A 23,177-nucleotide genomic window follows, 5' to 3' on the forward strand; every position below is an offset into this window, starting at 1 on the left:
CTTTACCATCTGAACCACCAGGGAAGCTCATATTGTACATTTGAAAAGGGTTGACTGTATGTTTTGTGAATTTCACCTCAATAAGACAGACTCCAGTGGGGAAGGTGCTAGCCCTAGCTTTTTATTTCCCCTTCACTGCATGGGCCATGGCAGCCCTGCCCTGATAGGATGCACTTCCTCAGTTGGAAGATGAGGGAGGCTGGCGTGTCTGTCTGTCCAGAGCCTTCCTGAGCTGAATCTGTCCATCTTCACCCTCTCCTTTAACTGCTGCACAGAAGCCAACACCAACCAGTTCTCTACCTGGCCTCATACCAACCCAACATCTCAAATGTGGCCCCTCTTGAGGAAGGGGGTGTTGACTTCCCTCTCCCAGGTTGAGGCCCCTGTGAGAACAGACCCCACCCTCACCCTGGAAGGTCTAGGTCCCACTCACCCCAGTTGCTTGGACCTTGAGTCTAGGAGTGGACCAAGAAGGGAGAGGATGGACATGATGATGACCAAGACTGCCCCCCCACAGGCTCTTCGGTGCTTTCCTCCCTTCCTAGTTTTCAGAGCATGCTTCTAGAACTGGATTGGCCATTACTAGTCCCCAATCCTGTCTCCCAACCCCGCCCCTTCCAGACTTCTTCCCCCAAACAGGGCAGAGATGACAAGAACCCTCCCCCCAAACCAAGATGCACTGGGCACTGGAAAGAGTAACAGTGATGGTGGGACCTGGTGGGGAGGAGGGAGGCCCAAAGACAGAGAGGGCCATTGTCCAGGAGGGGAAGGAAAGCCACAGGCCCTGTCCTGTGACACTGACTGTATCCAGCCACGCGACACGGTGAGAGATGCTCACCCCCTCAGGACTGCTAAGACCCAGAGGCTCTGCTAAATTCCAGAAGAACAGTGGCAGACAAAAGACCAATAGAACTTGCAGAACCACAGGAGAAGGAAGAGCAATTTAGTTCCTCTACCCTCCCCCACCCCTCCCTTCCAGACTACAACAGGGCCATGGAAGAGAAATGCCGACGATGGTGGGGTAGGAGGGTGGGAGCAGGGGAGGATTTAGATTTCTAAATGCTCTGCCTAGGAACACTGCATGTCTCAGCTAACATTTCCAGCAAAAAGTAATTTTAAAAAATGGCAAGGGGCTTCCCTGGTAGCTTGGTGGTAAAGAATCCACCTGCCAATGCTGGAGACACGGGCTCAATCCCTGATCCAGGAAGATCCCACATGCCACAGAACAACTAAGCTTGTGTGTCACAACTATCGAGTCTGTGCTCTAGAGCCCAGGAGCCGCAACTACTGAAGCCCAAAGGCCCTAGAGCCCATGCTCCGCAACAAGAGAAGCCACTGCAATGAGAAACCTGCACACCGCAACTATAGCATAGCCCTTGCTTGCCACAACTAGAGAAAAGCCCACTCAGCAATGAAGACCCAGCACAGCCAAAAATTTTTAAAAAAAAGAAAAAGAATGAAAGACAATGGCAAGACCCAGAGAGGACACTTAGGAGTTTTATATACCAATGCTGGGAAGGCCTTGAATTTTCCATACTCCAAGAGTTCCAGAAAATTCCTGCTCTTGAGACCCATGATGGAATGAGGGGCGATAAAAAACAAAGAGAGTTTCTGTCTTTCTTCTCCAATCCTATGCTCTCTACCCCTCCAACAGCTTGGGCCTCCAATGGGAGAGTTCTGCCAGAGAGTGTCCTGGGGAGAAATGAAATAGAAGGGCCAAAGGAACAGTGGAAAGGGAGAAAGGACCTCACACGCGTGGGGATACCGAAAGGTCTTTATTGCCCACTGGCCACCCTCAGTTCCATCAGTTTTCCAGCCATGTGCTAGGCCCTCTGGGTCTCTCCAACCAACTCTGAGGACCCCTGAAATGCAGCCACAGTCCAGCTCTCTCTTTCTGGGGACCAAGGTATTCCCTGGGGCAGACAGGGGGCTTCAGAGTGTGGGGCAGCAGGACCGAGCAGCATTCCACGTGAAGAAGGACAGGAGAGAGGGCCCCCCTTGGCATGCACCATGGAAGGTGGCGGCCGAGGAGGAGGGCAGGGAGGGAGGGGTTCCCTAAGTTGGGATGGCGCCAGTGGCAAAAAGCACGATGAAGAGGATGATGATAAAAACAATCACACAGATGAGGACAATCATCTTCACGTTCTTCCACCAGAACTTCCGAGCCACCTTCTGTGACGTCGTCTTGAAGTGCTCTGACTGTTGGGGATAAGGCAGACAGAGACCCACATGCCGTCCATCTAAATATTGAAGTGCTAAGTGGAGGTAACAGATTGCTTAGTAAGACAGCTTATGTCCTCCTATCTTGACAAATGTACCTTCAGAACCATCTGGTGGGCCAAGTTCAAATTTAGAATTCGTGGTCCCCTGCCCTCCCCCTTCTTTTCTCACCCCTGCCCGCCCTCCACATTGGGCTTTTGACACATGCCTCCACCCAGGCTTGTGACAAGGGCAGCACAACCTGCTCTTAGGAGGGCAGACAATCGGGCTGAGGGGGCGCAGGCTCCAGGGGGACGTATCTTCCTGGTTCTATGGCTTCTGGCCCCATGAGGACTGCTGAAGCCAGAGGAGAGGGTCAGGGCAGTACAGAGGCTAGGGTTAAGGGTAAGTGTCCTTCCTTCTCTCAGCACGAGTTGCAAAAATTGTTTCCTTGGGCCCTGCTTGCCAGATCAGGCTGAGGACAGAAACACTAAGTCTCCAGAAGTTAAATGAGCAATACTCAAGATTACACGCAGGACTCCGAAAGCCATGTCAGTCTCTCCCTGTGGACATGGAATCTTAGGCTCCAGCTGTCTGCTGAATTTTAGAGTCACTCCTTCCCTGAGCAGCTGGCTTTGGCCTCTAGCTGGAGGGACAGGAGAATATCTAGCCAGATGTGTGGGAGATATTATTCTAGCCTTCAGCTAGCAGAAGAGCCTGGGATCAAAAACTTTTACTGCTCTTCCCAGCTTCTTTTTAAAGCTGGCTCAGCAAGACTCTAACAGTTTTTCACCACCTGCCTAAAAACCTTGGGGAAGGCCAGCGGCCCTAAGAGGATGTTCTGGGGCCAATATTTTTGCCCTGGGATGGCCAGATCCAAATGAGAGTCAAGGGCAGCCTTCAAAGGGAAAGTCTGTTTCATAGGAGAGAAACCTAAGAAAGCACAGGCAGACTGAGCCATCCGTCTCAGAAAATGCCTCCATGGATCTACCCCCGCACCCCCAAATCTGTCATTAAACCCAATTCCAATCAGTGGAGTACAGCAGTATCAGAAGTGGGGCCTCAGCTCACGTCAATTTCCAGCACACATGAAAGACAGACTTCCCTCCTTCACTCTGCCACCATGATCACCACACCCCCAAGTAATCTTCCTTCCCCCTTTTCCTCTCATCCCCTGGGAGTGAGTGCGGGGTGGGGGGCTCCCCGGGGGGTAGGGTGAGGGGCTCCCTGTCATCTCACTGTGGCTTCCAGATCCTCTGTCTTGTTGCGAAGGTGGTCCAGGTTCTCTCCCCGGGCCAGGATCCGCTCCACATTCTGAGTCATGATATTCTTGACCCCTTCCACTTCATCCCTGAGGTTCCGCACACGGTCATCTCCTCCTTCGCCACTGGCCTCCTGGGCAGCCACACAAAGGGTTAATTAGGCCAAGAGTTGGAGGGACTGAGATCCAGACTCAGAGGCCAGAGGAGGGGTAGGCCTGAGATGGACTTTAGCTTTTTGCAATGCTTGAACTGTTTGCAAAGAAAATGTTTTTCTGTAGAACTCGGGTAATCAAAACCAAATGCCTTTATAAGCCCCAGATGGTGAGAGCCATCCATGTTAGGAGACAGACAGGACCCACCTTCTTTGTGGATTCTCAGGGCCCTTGACAAAACAAGAAGCAACCACCAAACCCCTCTCCACTGCTTCCTTGTTCCTCAGAGAGGGTCAGAGGAGACAGCTGAGCCAGTACTTCCCAATGCACAGCTCCACCTCTATGTAAGAAATTCCCAGGTCCCACAGGTCCTCATTAAAAATGCCTGTGCTGGGCACGGACCACCCTCACCAAGCCCACCCTCTCTCTCAGATAGTGGCTGGAGAGCTGCTCCAGCCTCCTGGGCAGCCTGATAGCTGTGGCAACCAGGCTCCAAGTCCCTCACAAGGCCCCAAGAGAGAGAACAGTTGGGCCACAAACTTCTGCTTTCCCCACCACTTGGCACCACGCGCAAGCACCAGGCCATGGCCTGCTCAGGCAAGTATAAAAAAAACAGACAGCCTTGGCGTTGGGGGAAATGGAGGGCAAGTCCTCCCAGGCTGTAGCCTCGTCCCCAGGCTTCATGATAAGGTTTTTGAACAGGGAGGGGAAAACACTGTTAAGCTCCTCCCTCCCTGACCCACTCGACTTCCAGAAACAGATCAGGGGTGGGGGTCGAAACTATCGCAGAGAACGAATTTCTGAGTCTTTTACAAACCCTCAGCTCTCTTCCCCTGGGGTGGTAGATTCCTTGGACTTAGTAGAGAGACAAATTCTTTGGGTTTCTGTACAGGGATAAAGTGAAAAGTAGAGGGGGATTCCAGCCAATAGGCTGGGCTCTGCCTTCGGAACCGCACAGGCACAGCCCAGGAATGTCACAAAACCCGCAGGCCGGCAGCGGCTGGAGGAGGAGATGAATTAGGTTCCAGCCACCCGAAGCACCGAAGCCCACTCCAGATCAGCTCAGGGGTCAGGAGAGGGAGGGAGCAGAGAAGGAGCAGGAACACCCACCCAGGCAGCTCAGACCTATTTGCAGCCAAGCTGTCAAAGAAGAGACTTCTCTGGCAGCCGCTGGCCCAGCCCTTCGACTTTGCCAACCAACTTTCCTTGGGTAATCCCCGGCCCCTTCTTCGTTTCCAGCTCTCTCACCATGTTTCCAAGCGGCTCGGGCCTGCCGGCAGCTGAACTCGTTGACTACTCGGTTTCCTCCCAGGCGGCCGTCGGTTCACTTCCTGCTTGTCCAACTTTCAGCCCGCCCCCGCCAACTTCGCATCCCAGCGGCTCCGGCCACACCTCGCTCAGGTTCTCCAGGTAGGCGGGCACCCTGCGCTGCCCTCCCAGTCTCCTCCGGAGCCGGGGCTTAGGCTTAAAGCGACAGGGTGTCCGGGCACCACATTTCTTCTCACTTAGAAACAAGAAAAGATCAGGCAGCCCTCCTTGGTTTCCGGATGTAAAAGGGCAGCCGTCTCCTTTTTAAAATTTTTTTATTATTTTTTGGGAGGCCGCACACGCAGCATACAGACCCTTAGTTTCCCAACAGGGCTCGAACCCGCGCCCCCTGCAGTGAAAACGAAGAGTCAACCACTGCACGGCTACAGAAGTCCCTCACTTTTTTTAAAAAACGTTTTTTTAATGTCCTCAGTATCTGATCCCCAATTGTTAAAGAATAAAATCAGCCCTAAGCACTCTGTCAGACCTTGTTCATGTGGAAACAGAACGCAGATATGAACATTGCTTACTGGACAACCCTTGTTCCCAAGTTGTTTTAGTGCAGAAAGCACTTGAAACCCCCGAACTCTGAAATACTGTGATTCTGGGCTCTGGTGTCAGAAGCTGCAGACCCTGAGTGAACCTCTTCATATCTCTGGTCCTTGCAGGTACTGATCCTGACCTCAGAGGGTGGTGGTATGGAGTAAAAGAAAAGCTTACACCATGAACCTAGCACAGCCTGGTACAAAGGGCTGCCCACTGCTCAAATCAGGAAATGCTGGGTCACCAACTCTCCTATTCTAGAGTTCAACCGTCTTGCACATCCCTTCGGGGGCCACCTCGAGGGTTAGGGAACCCCAACAGAAATGAGCAGAAGACTGCTCTATGGACCAGAAAGGGGGCCCAGGGCAAAGGATTTTTCCACTGACCTGGCTGCAGGCCAGAGAAAATCCACCCTTCCCAAATGGTGTTTATCAAGATAGAAAAACAATAACAGACCTGTTCAGAAGGAAACAAACATTCCTGTCCCACCCCAGAAGTAACAGTTCCAAGAGGGAAATGGCAGCTTCTCTTGACAAATGCTTCTCTTTTTTTTTTTTTTTTTTTTAGACTAACTTTTTTTAAAGAGCTTAATAAACTTTGGACCTCCGTAGCATTTGAAGCGGAGAAGGCAATGGCACCCCACTCCAGTACTCTTGCCTGGAAAATCCCATGGACGGAAGATCCTGGTGGGCTGTAGTCTATGGGGTCGCTAAGAGTCGGACACGACTGAGCGACTTCACTTTCACTTTTCACTTTCATGCATTGGAGAAGGAAATGGCAACCCACTCCAGTGTTCTTGCTTGGAGAATCCCAGGGACGGGGGAGGCTGGTGGGCTGCCGTCTCTGGGGTCACACAGAGTCGGACACGACTGAAGTGACTTAGCAGCAGCAGCAGCAGCATTTGAAGACCCTTTATTCTAGCTTCCCAGGTGGTGCTAGTGGTAAGGGACCCATCTGCCAGTGCAGGAGACATAAAGAGATGCAGGTTCCATCACTGGGTCGGAATATCCCCTGGAGGAGGGCATGGCAACCCACTCTAGTATTCTTACCTGAAGAATCCAATGGACAGAGGAGCCTGATGGGCTACAGTCCATGATCTGCAAAGAGTCACACACGACTGAAATGACTTAGCATGCACACACCTGAATTTTGATGGATAGTATCAGCCTGCTTTCACCTAGAACGTGGTACCCCACTCCTCATCATTCTTAGAAAGGCAACAATGAAGCCAAGCAGAGGTGGGTCAGTATCTATGATCCATCCTTTCTTTCTTTTTAAAATTATTATTAAATTTTTTGGCTACACTGGATTTTCCTTGGGGCGAGTGGGCTTTCTCTAGCTGTGGGATGCAGGGATTTCTCCATTGCAGTGCTCAGGCTTCTCTTGTTGCGGAGCATGGGATCTAGAGTGTGCGGGCTCAGTAGTTACTCCTCGGCATGTGGGATCTTAGTATTTGAAGCCAGGATCACACCTGCATCCCCTGAATTGGAAACTAGAAGTCCTAACCACTGGACCACCGGACAAGTCCCTGTTGATATATACGATCATTGTCCAGTACAGTAGCCACTGACTACAAGTAGCTGTTGAACATGTGAAATGTGGCTCATCTGACTGAGGTGAGATCTAAAACATGCCAGATTTAAAAGACTTATTATGAGAGAGAGACTGTAAATATCGCTTTAGTAATTTTATATATTCATCAATATATAAAATTGAAATAATGTTTTGAATCTTTTTCCTTTTTTAAAAAAATTTGTAATTTGCTTTATTTATTTATACTTTTGGCCATGCTGTACGACATGCCGGATGTCGTTCCTCAATCAGGGATCAAACCCATACCTCCTGAAGTGAAAGCTCAGATTCCTAACCACTGGACCACCAGGGAAGTCCCAAGTGCTTTATTTTTTATTGAATTATAGTTGATGTACAATATTATATGTTCAGTTCAGTTGCTCAGTCGTGTCTGACACTTTGGACTCCATGAATTGCAGCATGCCTGGCCTCCCTGTCCATCACCAACTCCCGGAGTTCACTCAAACTCACCTCCATAGAGTTGGTGATGCCATCCAGCCATCTCATCCTCTGTAGTCCTCTTCTCCTCCTGCCCTCAATCCCTCCCAGCATCAGAGTCTTTTCCAATGAGTCAACTCTTCACATGAGGTGGCCAAAGTATTGGAGTTTCAGCTTTAGCATTATTCCTTCCAAAGAACACCCAGGACTGATCTCCTTTAGAATGGACTGGCTGGATCTCCTTGCAGTCCAAGGGACTCTCAAGAGTCTTCTCCAACACCACAGTTCAAAAACATCAATTCTTCCGTGTTCAACTTTCTTCACAGTCCAACTCTCACATCCATACATGACCACTGGAAAAACCACAGCCTTGACTAGATGGACCTTTGTTGGCAAAGTAATGTCTCTGCTTTTGAATATGCTATCTAGGTTGGTCATAACTTTCCTTCCAAGGAGTAAGCGTCTTTTAATTTCATGGCTGCAATCACCATCTGCAGTGATTTTGGAGCCCAAAAAATAAAGCCTGACACTGTTTCCACTGTTTCCCCATCTATTTGCCATGAAGTGATGGGACCAGATGCCATGATTTTCATTTTCTGCATGTTGAGCTTTAAGCCAACTTTTTCACTCTCCACTTTCACTTTCATCAAGAGGCTTTTTAGTTCCTCTTCACTTTCTGCCATAAGGGTGGTGTCATCTGCATACCTGAGGTGATTGATATTTCTCCCGGCAATCTTGATTCCAGCTTGTTCTTCTTCCAGTCCAGCGTTTCTCATGATGTACTCTGTATATAAGTTAAATAAGCAGGGTGACAATATACAGCCTTGATGTACTCCTTTTCCTATTCGGAACCAGTCTGTTGTTCCATGTCCAGTTCTAACTGTTGCTTCCTGACCTGCATATAGGTTTCTCAAGAGGCAGGTCAGGTGGTCTGTCATTCCCATCTCTTTCAGAATTTTCCACAGTTTATTGTGATGCACACAGTCAAAGGCTTTGGCATAGTCAATAAAGCAGAAATAGATGTTTTTCTGGAACTCTCTTGCTTTTTCGATGATCCAGTGGATGTTGGCAATTTGATCTCTGGTTCCTCTGCCTTTTCTAAAACCAGCTTGAACATCTGGAAGTTCATGGTTCACATATTGCTGAAGCCTGGCTTGGAGAATTTTGAGCATTACTTTACTAGCGTGTGAGATGAGTGCAACTGTGCGATAGTTTGAGCATTCTTTGGCATTGCCTTTCTTTGGAGTTGGAATGAAAACTGACTTTTTCCAGTCCTGTGGCCACTGCTGAGTTTTCCAAATTTGCTGGTATATTGAGTGTAGCACTTTCACAGCATCATCTTTCAGGATTTGAAATACCTCAACTGGAATTCCATCACTGCCGGGAGCCAGCGTGAGGAACTCCGCCTGTGGCAAAGGTCGTGAGGAAGGAGGCTCGGCATATGCAAAGGCGGGATCGAACCTCAGGAGTCCCCCTGGGTATTCTCGAGCATCTACCCCCAAAACCAGAGTCTGCCTACTTTACTGCTTTATGCTCTCACCTACACCTCTGACTTTACAGGGGGCTGTCCCCCACCACCATCTCTCTCCTGAATAGGTTCTTCTGGCCACATGTGATTGTTCAGAGCCTCCCAACTGTAAGAGGCATAAGATGTTCTAAACTGTCTAAATACAGATTCCTTTGAGCAGTTAAAGATTGATTAGAAATTGTATTGGTGAAGGGTTTTTCACTTGTTGGGCCAATGTTTGCTGCTAAGTCTCCATATCCCTTACCTACTGTGTCCCTGGCAGTGTATTGATTAATATAATTGGTGTAAGTAGTAGCTTTAATGTTTGTAACCTTGGACCCTTGAGTTAATTCTTTTTCTTGTTATAGCCCACCACACTTTGCCCTATAAGAATGCAACTTTATCTAATGCTTTTGGAGGGTGGCGCCTGACTAATCACCTTTAGAGAAAAATAAGTTTTCTGAAGAAAGGGTCTTAAAATGTTAACAGGCCTCTGGGCCAGAAAATGATGTAAATCACCTAAACTTTTACATATGATAAGTTTGCAGGAAGAAAGCCTGCCTTACTGCTGACTCTACCCCTTCCCCCATTATCTTTTATGCATAGCTTAAGGTATAAAAACTACTTTGGAAAATAAAGTGCGGGCCTTGTTCACCAAAACTTGGTCTCCCCATGTCGTTCTTTCTCTCACCTTCTGGCTGAATTATTCAGCCTCTTTTCTCCACTAAATTTTCTCACTGAGCTATCCTTATTTAACCACTCTTTATATCTTCAATTAACATTTAAATAAGCTGTTGTTTCCTGATTGCTGATGCCGTCTCCCATTCGAAACCCCTGACTCTACCGGGGCTGGATCCCGGCACATCACCTCCCCTAGCCTTGTTCATAGTGATGCTTTCTAAGGTCCACTTGACTTCACATTCCAGGATGTCTGGCTCTAGGTGAGTGATCACACCATCGTGATTATCTTGGTCGTGAAGATCTTTTTTGTACAGTTCTTCTGTGTATTCTTGCCACCTCTTCTTAATATCTTCTGCTTCTGTTAGGTCCATACCATTTCTGTCCTTTATTGAGCCCATCTTTGCATGAAATGTTCCCTTGGTATCTCTAATTTTCTTGAAGAGATCTCTAGTCTTTCCCATTCTGTTGTTTTCCTCTATTTCTTTGCATTGATCGCCGTTACAGGTATACAATATAATGATTCACAATTTTTAACACTTATACTCTATTTATAGTTATTATAAAATGTTGGCTGTATGCCCTGTGTTATGTGATATATCCTTTTAGCTTATTTTGTACATAGTAGCTTTCCCTTTCACTTTTCACTTTCATGCATTGGAGAAGGAAATGGCAACCCACTCCAGTGTTCTTGCCTGGAGAATCCCAGGGACGGGGGAGCCTGGTGGGCTGCCGTCTGTGGGGTCGCACAGAGTTGGACACAACTGAAGTGACTTAGCATCTTGTACCTCTTAATCTCCTGTTCCTAAATTGCTCCTCTCCCCTCTGTCTCCCCACTGCTAACTACTAGTTTGTTCTCTATGAGCCTGCTTCTTCTTTGTTAAATTCAGTAGTTTGTTGTATTAATATTTTTTAGATTCCACATATAAATGATATCATACAGTATTTGTCTTTCTCTGTCTGACTTATTTCACTAAGCATAATACCCTTGAGGTCCATTCATGTTGTTTTAAAAGGAAAAATTCCATTCTCTTTTATGGCTGAGTAATATTCCATTGTGTGTGTATGTGTATACATATATATATACACCACATCTTCTTTATCCATTTATATGTTAATAGACACTTAGGATATATTGAGTTAACTTAAAAAAATATTGGTAAAATTACTTTCACCTGTTTATTTTCTCTTTTAATTTGGCTAATAGAAAATGTTTAATTACCAATGTGGCTCAAATTCTATTTCTACAGACACACTGATATATACTTTAACATTTTTGTGACATTGGACAGATTTATGTAACATCTCTAAGCTTCAGTTACCTCCATTCTGTGCCTGGTACTTAAAAAACTGTCAGTAAATGGTGGCTTTTGTGATTACTCAGAATTCCAGATGCTAAGTGAATTGGTGGGCAAGGGAACATGAGAGATGCCAAGAAACAAAGACCAGAGTAGAATGTTTGAGGGGAACAGGAAGAAATGGAAGAGGATTCCCTGAATGGGAATTCCCTGGACGTTCCTTGTTGTAAGGAGAGTTACAACAGTTGAGCTATCAGGTCTGGTACACCACCGCAAGCCTTGGACATACATTGATGTCCCTGAGGGAGCTGACCCTTGGCCTAGATCTAGCAACTGTCAGGGAGACTCAGCAGTGCCGATGGTTGGGCCTGTAACCCGTTCATCCTCATCTTCACCTTATGGAACTGCTACAGGCTTAGCCTCACCTGTACAAACACTGCATTGTGATCCTTTATCAGAAAACTATCTGGGGGCTTCCCTGGTGGCTCAGTGGCAAAGAATCTGCCTGCTAATGCAGGAGATGTGGGTTCAATCTTTGGTATGGGAGGATTCCACATGCCTTGGGGCAACTAAGCCCCGTGAGCCACAACTACTGAGTCTGGGCTCTACAGCCTGGGTGCCACAACTATGGAAGCTCTTAAGTCCTAGAGCCCATGCTCAGCAACAAGAGAAGCCACAGCAATGATAAGCCTGCCCACTGAGACAGAGTCACCCCCATGAGCCACAGCTAGAGAAAAGCCCGCACAGTAACGAGGACCCAAAGACAACCATCTGGGAGTTCCCTAATGGCCTAGTAGTTAGGATTCTGGGTTTTCATTACTGTGGTCCAGGTTCAATCCCTGGTTGGGGAATTGAGATACCACAAGCTAGTGTGGCCAAAAAAAAAGGAAGAGCATCTGGCTACCACCCTCACAAGGTAAGACATTCAGTAAGGTACTGAATGGTACTCAATGAGCAGAGAACAGAAGTCACTGATTCCTTTAGTCAAGGAAGGCTCTATCCCAGGAGGGGAGTGTCAGTCACTTTGTAAGGAAAAGACTCTATGTAGTAGGAGCTGCAGCCAAAGAAGCAATTGGAGTATGCTGAAGAGTCTTCTCAGTCCCTGTGTGATCGGATTTGGGCGTCAGTGGCTCAGAGGTTAAAGCATCTGCCCGCAATGCGGGAGACCTGGGTTCAATCCCTGGGTCAGGAAGATCCCCTGGAGAAGGAAATGGCAACCCACTCCAGTATTCTTGCCTGGAGAATCCCATGGACGGAGGAGCATGGTGGGCTACAGTCCACGGGGTCGCAAAGAGTCAGACACGACTGAGCAACTTCACTTTCACTTCTTTCTCCTGCTGCCCGGCAAGCAGGTTCTTTACCACTAGAGCCACCTAGGAAGCCGATTGTTGTGGAGTCTTAGGCAAATCACTTCCCTCTGGGAGCTTCGGTTTCTTCATCTGCAAAATGGGAACAAGAATGAAAGCTGTATTACAGGATTATTGTTAGGATTAAATAGTATGGGTATATATGTCTATATTTCTGCTAAAGCATACTACAAATGAAAAAGGAGACTAGTAGAACAAATGGAATGACAGAAGGGAAGAGGAATATAAACAGCCTGCAAAGCAATCAGGCAAGCTTTGCTGTACACTGGCATATACCCCAGTCTCATTTATGGCCCTAGTGGGCAGTTGACTCCTGTACCTTTCAGGGGAAAGGCTAGAGAACAAGGAGGAAGCACATTCAGGAGGCTCAACTGGAATTGCTCCTGAAAGATCATAAACCTCTCATCGCTGCCAAGGCCTCCTTTGTCTTCCTCTTTACAGATTGTTACACAACGAGTCACCCCCATCTCTCCCAAGGTGCTCTCTTTCTTTCTGACCTTGCCCTTAGAACTGGAAGGTTCTGCCCTTGGCGATTTTCTGACTCCACCCTCTCTTCTAGAGCAACAGTTCTTTGTGGGGTTGATCCTGCCCTCCAGGGAATGTGACAGTGTCTGGACACATTTTTGGTTGACACAACTGATGGGGGGAGTGGTGCTACTGGCATCTAGTGGGTAGAGGCCAAGGATGCTTAACTTCCTACAATGTCATAGATAGCCCACGACCCCCACCCCAAAGACAAAGAACATACAGACCAAATGTCAATACTTCCAAGGTTTAGAAACCTTGCTCTCCCTAGGGAAGTGTACTCAGTGCCTTTACAGTTTCAACAGCCATGTAAGGACGATCCCCAAATCTGTGAGTGCATGCATGTTAAGTCGCTTCAGTCGTGTCTGACTCTTTGAAACCCTATGGACTGTAGCTCACCAGGTTCCTCTCTCCCTGGGATTCTCCAGGCAAGAATACTGGAGTGGGTTGCCATGCCCTGCTACAGGGAATTTTCCCGACCTAGGAATTGAACCCTCATCTCTTCTAGTCTCATGGATTGGCAGGCAAGTTCTTTACCACTAGCACCCACCTGGGAAGCCCTGAGCTACCTGAGAAGGACCGCCCCCCTCCAAATGCCATACCTCTCTCTAATTGCCACTGCTGCCTCTCCAATGTCCTGGACAATCCACAGACACATCCAACAGCCAAACCAAACCCTTTATCTTTTTCCCACGTTCCTCCTTCTGAATAGTACTCCCATTCTACCACTGTCCCAAGTTAGGAACCCCTCAGTTCAGTTCAGTTCAGTCACTCAGTCGTGTCCGACTCTTTGCGACCCCATGAATCGCAGCACGCCAGGCCTCCCTGTCCATCACCAACTCCCGGAGTTCACTCAGACTCACGTCCTTCGAGTCAGTGATGCCATCCAGCCATCTCATCTTCTGTCATCCCCTTCTCCTCCTGCCCCCAATCCCTCCCAGCATCAGAGTCTTTTCCAATGAGTCAACTCTTTACATGAGGTGGCCAAAGTACTGGAGTTTCAGCTTTAACATCATTCCTTCCAAAGAAATCTCAGGGCTGATCTCCTTCAGAATGGACTGGTTGGATCTCCTTGCAGTCCAAGGGATTCTCAAGAATCTTCTCCAACACCACACTTCAAAAGCATCAATTCTTCGGCACTCAGCCTTCTTCACAGTCCAACTCTCACATCCATACATGACCACTGGAAAAACCATAGCCTTGACTAGACGGACTTTTGTTGGCAAAATAATGTCTCTGCTTTTGAATATGCTATCTAGGTTGGTCATAACTTTCCTTCCAAGGAGTAAGCGTCTTTTAATTTCATGGCTGCAATCACCATCTGCAGTGATTTTGGAGACCCCCAAAATAAAGCCTGACACTGTTTCCACTGTTTCCCCTGTTTCCCCATCTATTTGCCATGAAGTGATGGGACCAGATGCCATGATCTTCGTTTTCTGCACGTTGAGCTTTAAGCCAACTTTTTCACTCTCCACTTTCACTTTCATCAAGAGGCTTTTTAGTTCCTCTTCACTTTCTGCCATAAGGGTGGTATCATCTGCATATCTGGTTTATTGATATTTCTCCTGGCAATCCCTAAGACATCCTATACACACAATCAATCAGTTCAGTTCAGTTCAGTCGCTCAGTTATGTCCAACTCTTTGTAACCCCATAGACTGCAGCATGCCCCTTTCCCTGTTCATTACCAATTCTCAGAATTTACTCAGACTCATGTCCTTTGAGTTGGTGATGCCATCCAACCATCTCATCCTGTTGTCCCCTTCTCCTCCTGACTTCAATCTTTCCCAGCATCAGTGTCTTTTCTAATGAGTCAGTTCTTCACATCATGTGGCCAAAGTATTGGAGCTTCAACTTCAGCATGAGTCCTTCCAATGAATATTAAGGACTGATTTCCTTTAGGATCGACTGATGTGATCTCCTTGCAGTCCAAGCAACTCTCAAGAGTCTTCTTCAGCATGACAGTTCAAAAGTATCAATTCTTCAGTGCTCAGCTTTCTTTATGGTCCAAATCTCACATCCATACATGACTACTGGAAAAACCATAGCTTTGAGTAGACAGACCTTTGTCGACAAAGTAATGTCTCTGCTTTTTAATATGCTGTCTAGGATGGTCATAGCTTTTCTTCCGAGGAGCAAGAGTCTTTTAATTTCATGGCTGCAGTCACTGTCTGCAGTGATTTTGGAGCCCAAGAAAATAAAGTCTGTCACTGTTTCCATTGTTTCCCCATCTATTTGCCATGAAGTGCTTGGACCAGGGGCCATAATCTTAGTTTTTTGAATGTTGAATTTTAAGCCAGCTTTTTCACTCTCTCTTTCACCTTCATCAAGAGGCTCTTTAGGTCCTTTTTGCTTTCTGCCATAAGGGTGGTGTCATCTACATATCTGAGACACCACTAAGTCTTAGTCTCTCAAATATACCACATCCTTTTCATACCAGCTTCTGCTTCCTAGGTAATGCCAGGATGATCTCTTCTCTGATCCACCTCCAAACTGACTATCTTCTCCCATCCATTCCTTCTATGGTTGCTCCTCATCTTCCTAAAACACCAATTTGAGAATGCAGCACCCTACCCCCAGGGTAAAGCCTAAACTCCTTAGTTTGGCATGCCAAGATTGTTCTAAACCTGCTTTTTGAAGATTATCTCTCAAGAGACTCACCTTCCAGCCCCCTAGCCATACTAAATTACCCGTCCTTCCCAAAACAAACCATCCCCTTTTACATCTTTGCTCAAGTGGACTTTTGTCATTGAGACAAGTGAATATCCTGCTTCATTCATCATTGCTTCCATGAAGTCTTCCAGATTTCCCCACTGAAATTCAATTTCTTCCTCTTCTGATCACCATCACACTGTATCTTTTATAAAATCTACAATAAGCTTTACCATTAACTGCATGTGCATGTATGTGTGCTAAGTCACTTTAGTCATGTCCGACTCTTTGCGACCCTATGGACTGAGCCTGCCAGACTCCTCTGTTCATGGGATTCTCCAGGCAAGAGTACTGGAGTGGGTTGCCATGCTTGCCTCCAGGGGATCTTCCCCACCCAGGGATGAAACCCAAGTATCTTATCCTGCATTGGCAGCAGGGTTCTTTACCACTAGCGCCAGCTGGGAAGCCTCATCAACTGCATACACATTTAAAAAAAATATTTATTTGGCTGTGGTGGGTCTTAGTTTTGGCTCATGGGATCTTCCTGGAAGATCAAGGGCTTCTCTCTAGTTATGGCTTGTGGGTTCAGTAGTTGCAGCAAGTGATTTGTTGCCCTGCCAGATGTGAGATCTTAGTTCTTCAACCAGAGATTGAACCTAAGTCCCCTGCATTGGAAGGTGGATTTTTTAAAAAAATACATAGAAAATTATGTATTTATTTATGGTTGTGCTGGGTCTTTGTTGCTGCACGCAGGCTTTTTCTAGCTGTGGCAAGTGGGGGCTACTCTTTGTTGCGGTGCACATTTCTCATTGCGATGGCCTCTCTTGTGGAGCAGGGGCTCTAGGCACAAGGGCTTCAGCAGTTTGCAGCACTCGGGTTCAATAGTTGTGTCCCAGGGGCTTTAGTTGCCCTGGAATTTTCCCAGACCAGGGATCGAACTGGTGTCCCCTGTATTAGCAGGCAGATTCTTATCCACTGTACCTCCAGAGAAGTCCCTTGCATACACATTTTTTAAAATTTATTTTTATTGGCATATAGTTGGTTTACAATGTTGTTAGTTTCTGCCATACAGCAAAGTGAATCTGTTATACATATATCCATTCTTTATTCTTTTCCCATATAGGTCATTACAGAGTATTGAGTAGAGTTCCCTGTGCTGTACAGTAGGTTCTTATTAGTTATCCATTTTATATATAGTAGTGTGTATGTGTCAATCCCAATCTCCCAATTTGACTTTTCCGAGACTCTTAAGTTCTGTGAAGGCAGGAGCTATGTCTTTACCTTGGTACCCCTGGTAGAAAATAACATATACCCTGTACTTAGTAGGCACTCACTAAAAGTTTAGGGTATTGAGTTGAAAAATCTGAAAGGGGGCTTCTTTCTCTACAGTGCAAACAGAAATATAATTTTTCATTAGCAAAGAACCATAAAGAAATTCCTTTTGTTTGTTGTTTAGTTGCTAAGTGGTGTCCGGTTCTTTTGCGACCCCAGGGATTGGAGCCCACCAGGCTCCTCTGTCTGAGATTCTCCAGGCAAGAATACTGTGTGGGTTGCCATGCTGTTCTCCAGGGGATCTTCCCGACCCAGGGATGAAACCTGCATCTCCTGCATTGCAGGCAGATTCTTTACCACTGAGCCACCACAAATTTTGGAGTATTTTTGGATAAGTGAATGCTAAATGCCATGAGTCTCCAAATTTTGGTACTGAAAGGGTAAACCAGAAATCAACAGCTTGAACAAAAACAAGTTAAAATCATGGGATGGAGAGGTGAAGAGTTAATACATCTCATTTATTAACTGCATTTCTCTGTAGAGAATGCTCTCAGTTCACCCAGACTACTCAGAATTTTTGACTTCCCTCTCCTCTCAAAATTGTACTCATTCTTTAAGGCCCAAGTTTTCAAAAACATTTTTTCTGATTTCTCCAGTTGTAATTCATTTCTTCCTCCGTGCTCCTGTAGCACTTTGAACCTCATTTAAAACTTTATGATTTCCTATATTCTATTATTATTTTATTATTTCTGTATACTTTTATTATTACACTCCTTTATGACAGAGGCCACAACTGAATCATTTGTTTCCTCCTCTGTAATTTGTCCAGTTCTTCACACATAACATACAATCAACATTGAACGTAATGGAACCATCTAGGGACTTTCCTGGTTGGGGAACTAAGACCCTGGATGCCACACAGTGCAACCAAAAATTTAAAAATAGACAAAATAGATGGTCCAGGGGTTTTTAATCTGCCTCCCAATGCAGGGGATATGAGTTCAATCCCTGGTCAGGGAACTAAGATCCCACATACCTCAGGCAAATAACCCCACACACTCAACTACTGACCCTTGTGCTCTAGAGCGTGTGCCCACAACTGGAGAGAAGCCCAGGTATTGCAAGGAAGACGCAGCACAGCCAAAATAAAAATGTGAAAGTGTCAGTCGCTCAGTCATGTCTGACTCTTTGCCACCCCATGGACTATCTAGCCCACCAAGCTCCTCTATCCATGGAATTCTCCAGGCAAGAATACTGGAGTTGGTTGCCATGCCCCTCTCCAGAAGATCTTCCCAACCCAGGGCTCGAACTGGAGTCTCCTGCATTGCAGGTGGATTCTTTACCATCTGAGCCACCAGGGAAGCCCCTGTGGCTCAGATGGTAAATAAAATAAAAATAAATAGTTTAAAGAAATAAATAAAACAAAAATGGAGCTATCTAGTAGTATTTTTAAATTTTTTAGATATTTATTTTTGGCTTCTCTGGGTCTTCATTGCTGCTCTCGGACTTCAGTTGCGGAAAGGAGGGGCTCCTCTCCAGTAGTGTTTCTAGTAGCTGCGGCACACGGGATCAGTAGCTGTGACGCTGAGGCCCAGTTGCCTAAGGCATGTGGAACCGTCCCAGTCCAGGGACTGAACCCATATCCCCTAAATTGGCAAGTGGATTCTTAATGACTGGACCACCAGGGAAGTCCGGAGCCATCTAATTTTGAGTGATCCTAGAAAATCTGGCCTAAACTTCCCAATCCACAATGTATTCACCTGGACTGGGATTTGACAGTGGATTAAGAGATGCATCCCCTAAATATTAATAGATCTATGGCTTCCAAAGTGTTGTATCAGGATGACCTAGAAGTGGGCCAGACTTCAACAGCAGGAACACTTGGTGAATCCACCTGCATCTGTGCCCAATAATCTCTACCACATCTATCCCTGCCAATTTTTTTCCTTTAGGATGGTGGTTCTCAGCACATGGTCTGTGAACCCCTGAAGTCTTTAGAGGCAAAATTTACTATAATAATACTGAGATGTTATTTGCCTTTTTAACTGTGCTAACATTTAAACTGATAATGCAAAGAAAAATGGCAAAACTGTTGGCAACTTAGCAGGAGAGAGACCGTAGTACCCAATGGTAGTAGTAGTCACTGCATTCCTCTCTGCCACGCACTTACCACATTTAAAAAATGCCAGTGTCAAGTAAGAACACTCTTGGAGCTTCCCTGGAGGTCCAGTGGTTAAGGTTCTGTGCTTCCACTGCAGGGGGTGCAGGTTTGATCCCTGGTTGGGGAAGTTTCTCATGCCAGGAGATGCAGCCCCCAAAAAAAAAATTAAAGAAAAAGGGGGAAAAAAGTTTTATAAAAAGAATGCTGTTAGTGAAGCAGTATAAAATTATTAATTTTATAAATTCCTGTCACTGGCATACAGATCATTTTACTATTTTGTGCGAAGAACTGGAAAATATAAATACAATACTTCTGTATACCCAAATACAATGATAGTCTCATAGTTGTTCTAAGAAAGAACACTTGTGCAATTAAACTGTGAACTCAACTCACCTTTGTTTTCAAACTAATAGATTTTTCTTTGAGTAGTAGTTTCCATACACCTTTCATGCTCTCCCTGTTTCTCCTGTACGAACATCTTGTATTAGTGTGATATATTTGTGACAACTGATGAGCTAATATTTATATTAATAACAAAGTTCATGGTTTACATTAGGGGTCACTATTTTTTAAATTTTATTTTAAAAAATCTTTTTTATTTATTTTTCGTTTGGCTTTGCCGGGTCTCAGTTGCAGCACACTGGATCTGTTGAGCATGTGTTGTATGGATGCTCAACAGAGTTGAGTGTATGGATTGCAGTTGCAGTGTATAGATTCTAGTTCCCTGACCAGAGATTGAACCCAGAGCCTATGCATTGGGAGTCTGGGCCACTGGACTATCAGAAAAGTTCCTAGGGTTCATTCTTTATATTATACATTCTATGGGTCTTGATAAATATATAGCAACATGAATTCATCATGACACCATTAAAGTATCATACAGAATAGTTTCACTTCTCTAAAAATCCTCTGTGTTACATCTACTCATCTCTCCCTTCCTCCCCCACAACCTCTGGAAAACATCTATCTTTTTGCTATCTCCAAAGTTTTGCCTTTTCCAGGTTATCACATGGTATGTAGCCATTTCAGATTGGTTTCTTTCACTTAGCAATATGCATTTAAGATTCCATCATGTCTTTGTGGATTGATAGCTCATTTCATTTCATTACTGAATACTCCATCATATGGATGTGCTAGTTTATTTTATCCATTTACTTACTGAAGGATATTTTGGTTGATTCCAAGTTCCGACAGTTATAAATAAAGCTGAGGTACATTCCTGTGCAGGTTTTGCATGGGCATAAATTTTCAACTCATTTGAGTAAATACCAAGGAGCACAATTGCTGGATCATATGGTAAGAGTATGTTGAGTTTTGTAAGAAACTGCCAAACTGTCTTCCAACTGTTTTGTATTCCTACCAGCAATGTAAGCAGAGTTTCTGTTGCTCCATTTCCTTACCAGCATTTGTTGTTTTCAGAGCCTTGTATTTCTAGAATCTCACTGTTGTTTTTATTTTTTGGCCATGCTGTGGGGCTTGTGGGATCTTAGTTCCCAGGCCAGGGACTGAACCCAGGTCATGAAAGTGAAATTGCCCACTGGATCACCAGGGAATTGCCAAATTTGCAATATCCTAATAAGATATTATGCATCTTTGTTTTTGTCTTTTTTCTTTTGAAATGAAGTACCATTACTTGAAAGGACATTGGACACACGAACTATGATTATTCAAACTGGTGCATTTAGCAAATACTTTATCATAAATGAAAGGAACCTCTCCATTCAAGGAAAACAATAGATGGTATTTGCTGCCAGTGGTAAAATTTGAGCTTTCAGGTGAAAATTTAAATTTGAGAAAACTTGTATCTGCCACTATGTGCCTGGCAGCTTCCCAACACTTAAGAAACTTTACATTTAGAAGAGCTGCACAGCTTAGTTTTTAGATGGTCAGTATTTTCCAAAGGACCATATGTATGATTTTATAAAATTGTAAGGAGTAAAAGATCCATTCAAATGCAAGATATACCAACAATTTTTTTAAACTTTCTATTTTATACTTGAGTATAGTTGATTAACAGTGTTGTATTAGTTTCAGGTATATAGCAAAGTGATTCAGTTATACATGCACCTGAGAAGTGAAAGTGATATTGACAGTCACTCAGTCGTATCTGACTCTTTACAGTCCATGGATTTCTCCAGGCCAGAATACTGGAATGGGTAGCCTTTCCCTTCTCCAGGGGGTCTTCCCAACCCAGGGATCCAACCCAGGTCTCCTGCATTGCAGGTGGATTCTTTACCAACTGAGCTATCAGGAAAGTCCATACACGCATCTACTCTCTCTCAAAATCTTTCCCCAATTAGGTCATTGCATTATATTGAGCAGAGTTCCCTATGCTCTACAGTAGGTCTTTATTGGTTATCCATTTTAAATATAGCAGTGTGTACATGTTGATTCTAAAGTCCCTGACTGTCCTTCCACTCATCCTTTCCCTCTGCAAGATATACCAATGATTTTAATGTGTGTATTAGTCGCTCAGTCGTGTCCGACTCTTTGTGACCCCATGGACTGTAGCCTGCCAGGCTCCTCTGTCCATGGGATTCTCCAGGCAAGAATAGTAAAGTAGGTTGCCATTTTCTCCTCCAGGGATCCTTGGCCATCCAGGGATCAAACTGGGGTCTCCTGAATTGCAGGCAGATTCTTTTAATGTCTAAGACACCCAGGGAAGCTTGATTTTAATATAGTAGAGTGTAAAGTTCATTATGTTTTCCAATCCCACATCTGATTGCACGCATGCTAAGTCGCTTCAGTCGTGTCTGACTCTGCGACTCCATGGACTCTAGCCCGCCAGAATCCTCTGTTCATGGGATTCTCCAGGTAGGAATACTGGAGTGGGTTGCCATGCCCGTCTCCAGTGGATCTTCCCAACCCAGGAATTGAGCCCTTGTCTCTTATGTCTCCGGAGAAGGCAATGGCACCCCACTCCAGTACTCTTGCCTGGAAAATCCCATGGACGGAGGAGCCTCGTGGGCTGCGGTCCATGGGGTCGCTAAGAGTCAGACACGACTGAGCGACTTCACTTTCACTTTTCACTTTCATGTATTGGAGAAGGAAATGGCAACCCACTCCAGTGTTCTTGCCTGGAGAATCCCAGGGATGGCGGAACCTGGTGGGCTGCCGTCTATGGGGTCGCACAGAGTCGGACACGACTGAAGCGACTTAGCAGCAGCAGCTCTTATGTCTCCTGCCTTGGCAGGCAGGTTCTTTACCACTAGCGCCAACTGGGAAACCCCCACATCTAACTAACTTTTAAAAAAACAACCACTTGTAAGTTTAGGTGTAGTATCAAAGAATATCCACAATTATCTAAAGAGCCTAATAACATACTTCTCTTTTACCAACAGTATCTGTGAGACCGGATTTCCTTCATATACTTCAATCACAACAGATGGAATGCAGAAACAGAAAGGAGACTCCAGCTTTCTTCAATTAAGCCAGGCATTAAAGAGATCTGCATGTAAAACAATACTATTCTCATATATTTTTTTAGTGTGGAAAATATATTTTTTCATAAAAATGTTATTTATGTAAACATGTAATGGGTTCATTACTTTTTTTTTTCCTTTTAGTGAATCAATGCATATTTCAAACATTTCTCAGGGTAAATTTACAATAGGGTAAATACAAAAAAATATAACCTATTATGCATAAAAAGCTCTTTAGGGCTCTCAATAATGTGTGTAGCAACATAAAGGGGTCCTGAGACTAAAAAATGTGAGAACCCCTGCACTAAGATGCCGTCCTCTGATCCTGCTTGTCAATTCCAGGGCAGAGAAACAATGTTACAAAGCTGTTCAAGACTCACCTTCCCCAACCAAGCCCACTCTATTTACTGCCCCTACTCTGCATTCCTTCAGCAGTCAGGTCGTTCCGGTTTTCCTGCTGCTTTCAAATCTCTGGTTCCAGGCCGGGAGCCCTCCCAGGTGCATCCTCAACTGGGCGGGAAACTCCCTGGGAAGAGTCTGACTTTTGCGCCCGCACCGTTCACAGATCTGCAGCGACCTAATAGGGGCGGGAAGGGACCCAGGGAGGTCGTGGGCGCCCAGTCTTCTTTAGGTTGATAGAGCGGAGAGGGCTAGGGAGGCCTCAGGGACGAGACTAGGTACTTGACAGAAAAGAGACAGGTCCGCGTACACCTTCACGCCTCGGTCACCAGGGAAGGCGGGGTCTGGCCACGCCCCCTCGCGACCTCGTTGCCCCGCCCCCAGGCCCCTCGTTCCGCCCTCTACCGCCAAGCAGGGAGTCCG

The 23,177-nt window shown here is 45.6% G+C and overlaps 1 protein-coding gene and 1 long non-coding RNA gene across 2 annotated transcripts; one reads left to right on the plus strand and one right to left on the minus strand.

Annotated features, from left to right (window-relative positions):
- Positions 1–1,758: 1,758 nt before the first annotated feature.
- Positions 1,759–5,000, minus strand: VAMP8 (vesicle associated membrane protein 8). Its single transcript, XM_006045852.4, has 3 exons — positions 4,862–5,000; positions 3,439–3,594; positions 1,759–2,199 (listed from the first exon to the last, which is right to left on the minus strand). The coding sequence occupies exons 1-3, from the start codon at positions 4,862–4,864 to the stop codon at positions 2,056–2,058; spliced, it is 303 nt and encodes a 100-aa protein (XP_006045914.1). The 5' UTR covers positions 4,865–5,000; the 3' UTR covers positions 1,759–2,055.
- LOC123328532 lies at positions 4,885–22,469 on the plus strand. The gene is made up of 2 exons (XR_006543412.1): positions 4,885–5,023; positions 22,275–22,469. It is a non-coding gene; the product is annotated as an uncharacterized LOC123328532 (long non-coding RNA).
- Positions 22,470–23,177: the final 708 nt, after the last annotated feature.

The sequence above is a fragment of the Bubalus bubalis genome, chromosome 12 (genome assembly GCF_019923935.1).
Source record: "Bubalus bubalis isolate 160015118507 breed Murrah chromosome 12, NDDB_SH_1, whole genome shotgun sequence".
Lineage (NCBI taxonomy): Eukaryota > Metazoa > Chordata > Mammalia > Artiodactyla > Bovidae > Bubalus > Bubalus bubalis.

Coding starts and splice junctions, on each gene's coding strand:
- VAMP8 (XM_006045852.4), bottom strand. Junction 2,200..3,438: donor CAGAGGATCTGGAAGCCACA/GTGAGATGACAG, acceptor TATCCCCAACAG/TCAGAGCACTTCAAGACGAC.